The 6,756-nt window shown below is 48.5% G+C and overlaps 1 protein-coding gene across 2 annotated transcripts; it reads right to left on the bottom strand.

Moving 5' to 3' along the window:
- Positions 1-890: 890 nt before the first annotated feature.
- Positions 891-4,931, bottom strand: LOC112887425 (heptahelical transmembrane protein 4-like). 2 transcript variants are annotated; one of them, XM_025953598.1, is made up of 4 exons: positions 4,508-4,931; positions 4,072-4,372; positions 2,404-2,426; positions 891-1,746 (listed from the first exon to the last, which is right to left on the bottom strand). In XM_025953598.1, exons 1-4 carry the CDS (start codon positions 4,825-4,827, stop codon positions 1,110-1,112), a joined length of 1,281 nt encoding a protein of 426 aa, XP_025809383.1. In that variant the 5' UTR covers positions 4,828-4,931; the 3' UTR covers positions 891-1,109. The 2 variants fall into 2 exon arrangements, with proteins under 2 accessions (XP_025809383.1, XP_025809382.1); XM_025953597.1 differs by lacking the exon at positions 2,404-2,426 and having other exon boundaries at positions 891-1,760.
- Between the last annotated feature and the right edge of the window lie 1,825 nt (positions 4,932-6,756).

Genomic DNA, 6,756 nt, shown 5'->3' with positions numbered 1-6,756 from the left:
TGCATTTGATAATTATCAATGCCACCCTCATCATCTGGATGTTCTGGAGTGCTAACTGAATGGCACTGAGTAATGGCAGATGTACCTTCAGTTTTTTGTATGCAACTTTCCTCAGGAGCCAAAGACATGTTTATGTTGCTCCCCAGGTCTCTTGCACGTACAGTAAAATTAAGTTGCGGCTGCTGGGGCGGGCTGCCGGCGGATGGGAAGTTTGGTCTTTCGCAGGTCGCTGGTTGGATTAATCTAAAATTAGGTAGGCTTAAGAACTAATGGAATAAACTTTACATAGGGTGGAACTAAACTTTAGTCTACATTTTAATCCATCTATTTAAATTATCTGATGGACTAAACTTTATACCATGATCCAAATAGGGCTTTAATCATTCTCAATGGAGAAACATTTCAAATCGTCTGGACTTTCATAGCAGATAGCATGAAATAGAACACACCCTTTCCTCGTAAAATTGGAAGAAAAAAAATGAAATACCTTGCACATCGATCGGGCCGTATTTGTGATCCAAAAATCCTTGTAGTATTTGTTTGGGCCTGGGTGCGGCCGCACCCACAGCATTGAGGTGATTTTTTTTTCAATTTGTGCACATTCTCAGGCATCGTTCAGCTTCAGGCTTCAAGTCATCACTCATCAGAGATCACTTAGCAAAACAAGACCTCTCCAGCTCCTTTCTTGGATTATTAGTGCAAACGAATTGGAATCATGAACTGCTGAATCGATCGCGTCCTGGATGTCACTGAGCAATCCAGAGCTAACTTAAACTCTGAGACTTGAAGACACTGAACCATCCAGAGCTAACTTTAAAGAATATTTCTATATCTCTGACGACTTCAAGTCAGAGACTGAAACTGAACACTGCCTGATGTTCAGACAGGGAGAGATGGTAACACACATATATAGTAATCTGTTTTACACCCCTTGATGATCCAATCAGTGCACAAATTAGAAAAAACAATCATCCCAATGATGTATCTACTAACTACTATTAATCTACTAGCCCAGGTACTCTTGTTGGTATACACCCCATTACATAATCTATAGCACGAGCACAGCTTCCCTTCCTAGCAGCGCCGCCACGCCGTCGCCGGCCGGCCGGCTAGCACTTGTCGACGTCCCTCCACTTGAGGTACTCGACCCCAGCGAGGTAGTGCGCGTACGCGCCGGCGACGACGAAGAGGTGGAACAGCTGGTGGCTGTGCCCGACGAGGTCGAACCTGCCGGGCGCCCACCGCTCGGGCACGCGCGCCGCGTACACGGCGACGCCGAGCCCGTAGAGCGCGCCCATGAGCGCCTCGTACGCCGCCGAGGCCACGGCGCCGGGGGCCGTCCCGCCGTACAGCACGAGCTTGTGCGCGATGGGCACCACCCCGGACGCGCCCATGCACGAGAAGAGTGCGGCGCGGAGCGGGCGGAGCTCCGGCGCCTGGAACGCCGGCACCAGCGACACCGTCGCGGCGGCGGCGCCCAGCGCCGTGATGGAGCCCATGTACAGGCGCCGCAGGGCGGGGGCGCAGAGGAAGGAGTAGTAGGCCAGCGGGTAGAAGGAGGTGACGATCAGGGACGCGATGCCGGCGTAGTCCAGGCGGAGCGTCACGTACGCCGTGCGCTCCGAGTGGCACAGGATCAGGTGGCACGCGCTGCTCGTCAGCAGGCACAGCATCGCGCCGCCGAGGTACGCGAACAGCGGCCACCGCGTGACGGGCTCGGCGGCGGCGAGCGCGTCCGTGGCCGTACTAGTAGTTTCCTTCTGCAAGCACATCCAAGCTTGATGATCACATCACGTGTACAGATGCAGTTCTTGTCGGGTTTATTACGGTAAAGGATAAATCAGTAAAAACTGAATGTGAAGAAAATGTTTCAAGGAACTGAAGTTCTTTATCAGAGTTACTACAGTGAAACACAGTGGATGATTCAAGAGCAGTTTTCTAGTTAGAGAAAATTCAGCTGGGGTTGTTGGCTAGGTAAAATATGATGCTATAGCTGGTCAAACGGACCGTACCTGATAGACCGCACGGGACACAACACTAAAAAATATTACACGAACACGGTCCGACACGGTGGATATAGTGCCATTACCAGCACGACACGTCCGTAGTGTCGTGCGTGAGCCGAAACCCCAAGACACAGTACCGGCACGGGCACGAGCCGGCACGATTTGGCCCGTTAAAGGCCCATATATCTCGTATAAATGCTTCCACTCCAAACCCTTTGTTCCTTCACTCTCTATCTCCCTCCAACCAGTTGCCGCCTCACCCCTTCTCTTCTCTCTCGCGTTTTCCCATGACCCTGCCACCCCTCCGCTCGACCGCTCCCCTCGCCCATCGACCTTCCCTCGCCACCGCTGTGCCCCTCCGCCCTCGCGGCCTCGCTGTCTTGGCTCCCGCCGCCACAGCCTTCCCGCGAGGGGCGCGGCCTCCCCTACCCATCACCGTCAGCCTTCCCCGCGCCTTTTGTTGCCGCCGTCGAGCCCCCCGCACTCATCATCGCCGCCGGCCGCCACCCCGCACCCGTCGTCGCCGGCGCTGGCCCCCGCCGGCCTCCCTGCGCCCGCTGCCACCACCTGCACCGCCTCCTAACAACGGGCTAGGGCGGGTACGACCACACGTGTATCGTGCTGCGCCTGGGCTGCAGCACCGGCACGGCGTGGCAGCACGGCACGACACGATTAGCTATCCGTGTTCAATCGTGTCGTGCTTGGACGTGTCCGTGCCATGTCGTGCCGGGCCGCACGATTTGGCCATCTAAACATGATGCTAAAGAAACTCTGGTTTCAAAAATAAAATATTTCTTTCAAAAAAAACCTAAAATACACTTGATGTGCCAGACTGCTACAGTCGAAGGATTTGTGGTCCAGTGTCAGGGGAAACATCCATTTACTCTTGTTTGCAGGTCTGCTCTTCTGTATGCCGTATGCATTCCCGAAACAGAGATCCAGAAGGTACAAGGCATGCATGGATGCTAGGTCACCATCTACAAATAATGCATATGACCATGCACGCGTTTATGCCTTATTTGTTGCTCGATCAAATAAAAACTTATGATTAGGGCATGGTTCGAGGAGAAACCGGTTAACTGAACATGCACTGTATATGAGATTTGCATGTTAGCAAAATTATATATGCTTGAGTGTTCAGCTGCAAACACGAATCTCAAAGCAACATCTAGTGTTGCTGTCGTCTCAATGCAGGCATCATTCAGTAGCTACCATGATTATAATGGTTGACCAAAACAAAATCAAGGGTTTGCATGCATAAACCGGTTGTTGCCCACCACATCCACAGAAAAAGCAGCTACAGTTGCACTACATACTCCTCACTGAAACCGTTACAGGTACCAATCACTCGCACTTGCAAATTCCAGCTGGTTCAGCCTGCAACTAATTCCAACATGTTGGCATGACTCACAAACTCACAACTGTTTTAGTGCTATAAATAACCTCCACCATACGGCTGCCACAAACATGAAAAGATCGGTTGGAGCGAGTAAACAAAAAAAGAAGAAGAGTACTATTGCTTGTACTACCACACTGACGAAACTATGAAAAGTGAACAACAGCAGCAACAACTAAAGCAGATTGAAGCACGCATCGACAAGGTCGTTAAGAACCCTAGCTAGCAGGGGGAAAGTAAACCAAAAGGACTTGGTGTGCGTAAATGCAATGGAGACGCAAGCCTGCCAGCAGCTAGCAGCCCATTAAACATGCCAACTAACCCGGAAGTTAATATGGGATGGGCGCCACCTACATGAGATCAGTACTACCGTGACAAGCTCAATTAACAAGAGCACATAATCACATGACACTGACAGTCTACTCCTGCTAATGCATGTCTCTAATAAGGTCAAAGTCTAGGACTAAATTAACCAGCATATACATCTACAGAGTGTTGTTTCAGGAATCATTCCCCAGACTAACTTTGCTACACCACTTACAAAGTTACAAAGTTCATCACAGCTGAGATTTTTAAAACATAATGGTCAAAGTTTGAAAATGTTGAGAACATGCAAAACCCAAATATATTGGTTAACGAACAAAGAAATGGTAGCAATTTAATTAGTACCTGGATCTGGATGCCATGGTGACGATGATGAGAGGAGGATGTGTTGGGTGGACAGCTGGTTGGGATCTGCTGACCATCTTCAGACAAACCAGGTCCTGCAGCGGCAGATGGTGGCAGCAGGAAACACGCTGCAAGTGCCTCGTGCCTCAGCGCCACCGTCATGTTGGCCATCTCCACCAGATTCCCCCAGTATGCAGAGCTGCTACGGCTGCTCCAGCTGCTGCTGCTGCTGCCGTCCCTTGGGATCACCATTGCTGTGAAGACTGTCAGGCACAAGAACAGCAGGAACCCTATCAAATGCCTGCAGCAGGAACAGTTAAATGTCAGGCAAATATGTTCAGGAATTGGTGTCTGAATGAACGAAGGAGATCAATGGATGGATAAGAAGGAACTAAATTGTTGTGGGAATCATGAGGGGATGGATGGACGGACTTACGACCAAACGTTGAGGGTCTCGTTGTGGATGGAGAAGATGCTGAGGATGGTCTCCTTCATCGGCCACTCGCACCGGTAGTAGCCATGGATGAACTCGTTGTCCTTGAGCCAGTCAGGCAGCGCCTCGTACCTGATGAGCTCACACTTGCTCTTCTTCTCCTCCTCCTTGTCCTCGGCGCCATTCCAAGCTATGCAGGAGGTAGCGGTAGAAGAAGAAGCCATGGGTTCCTCTTCCAAGCTCTTCCTGGAGATGCTTCTCCAGCACCTCTTGGTGGCAGGCTTGGCCGGTGCAGCAGTGGCCCTGGCCTTTCTTGCACACATGCTAGACCGCACCAACAGCAATGTGGTTGTGTAGCTGGTCAAGACAAGAAACCATGCATCAGAGAAGCAAGCTGCTACGCCGGCTGGCAATGGTGGTTGGCTTGTGTCAGGGTACAGAGATAGAAGTTTTGTGTGTGGAGAAGTGGACGTGTCTTCCTCTCTATATATGCATCTCTCTCTCTCTCTCTCTCTCTTGGGATCCTTAATTTGAGACCATATACTGATAATATTCCAATTTCAGTAGTTGATCCCTCCACGTAGATGCGAAGATTCCTATGGCTGTGTGTGTGGCCTAGTAGTTGTGTGTGTGTTGATGTGTGAGAGAGAGGGCCGGGGAGAGAAGTGGTTGAAATTGCTTGTCCCATATACTCCCATGTGTGTTCAATAGGGAGGAGAAATATAAAACCTGTCCCATGTGTCCCTTTTCTGTTCTTTTTCAGTACTGTTGTATATGTTTATGACTTTCTTGCAGGATTTGATTTGATTTATTTATGGAGTGCCGGGCATTGACGACGATGCATTCTTGGTTTCTTTTTTGAAAAGCTATTCGTGGTTTCTTTCAAGAAATCATAGAGCAAGATCATCAGATCGAGTTTTCGTTATTGCTGTTGGTCTGTTGCTCGATGACGATGGCGTATCATCTGATCACACTGTTTCTTTGGGGAAAGAAATCATGCGAGGATAGGTGGACGATTAAGCAAGAAAGGTCGGCCGCAGAACACACGCAACGACCAACGAACAAACAAGATAATTAGCATTAGGAGAAGTAGTTACCAAACCTTTTCTTCAGTCGTCAGTTGGTGCCATAGACCAGTCACAGTAGCCAACTTTGTTTATTTATTTGTTCCATTTTAGTTTTTCACCTTGTAGTGTTGGGCTGTCAAAACACCCTGAATCCACAGATCTGATGGATGCTGCACATGCATATGCTCCAGCAAGCATCGATGTGCAGTAAACAGTTCCAGCAACAGGGAGGATGGCATTCTCTGTTCCTCAGAGTACTGTGTAGGCGTGAGCAGGGACATGTTAACTGAGATTGGCAGCAGGTTACATCAGGGTGAAAGGACGAGGAATCAGAATGGTCAAGATCTGCAGATATCAGTGAAAATTCTGTGGTGGAAACTAGTCTGTAGACCCTTCTTGTCCTGCTTCAAGTACAAACTAAAGAGAATCAGCATCAAGCATGTGAGATGAGAACATTCTTTAGTAGTTTAGATGTGTGCTACTGACGAAATTTTTAATTTTGGAATTATTGGTATGCTTTTGTGCAAACCAACCAGCTACGCTAATATATAGATTTACTCCGCGCTACAATTAACTAATTACTTATATTAAATAATGGTTCATCTACAAAAGTTTGGAACCAATGCGTGAGAAGTTCGTCAGAGACAAACACCCTGTTAGGGCCCATCAACCAAAGTTTAGTCATGCAAATCGAGCTGTAGCTCTGTGGTAGGAATGGCCGCTGTGGCTTTATTAACCATCTGGGCTTTCAACAATAAATATACTCCCTCCGTTTCAAGAAGAGTGCATACAATTTTAGTTTTTTTCCAGACAAATTAGTTGTGGTACTTTCATACTCTCATTTGTTTGCCATATGCGGTTAGTTTTAAAACAAAAATCAAATATAACCATTTAATTAGGCAGGTAGTTGAGATCCAATTTCTAGAATTGCATTCTTTGTAGAATTTTTTTTCAAACGTAGAATTGCTTTTTTCATGGGATAAAAGAAGCAGGTGTTACACTTTAAAACCAAACACCCCTGGACGGACATGGTCAGAGAGAGACGCAGCCGAAGGCGAGGTGTACGTCTACGGGTCGCAGAGCCATGAGACCTCGAGGAAGCAGCCACAAGCAGGTGACCAAAAGCGGATTCCCCCATGGCACATGCCGTATAGCGCAGAGCTGCTGCCTTTTTTTTTGGAGAAA

Source organism: Panicum hallii, chromosome 3 (genome assembly GCF_002211085.1).
Source record: "Panicum hallii strain FIL2 chromosome 3, PHallii_v3.1, whole genome shotgun sequence".
NCBI lineage: Eukaryota > Viridiplantae > Streptophyta > Magnoliopsida > Poales > Poaceae > Panicum > Panicum hallii.
This window is presented reverse-complemented; position numbering and strand designations above follow the sequence as displayed.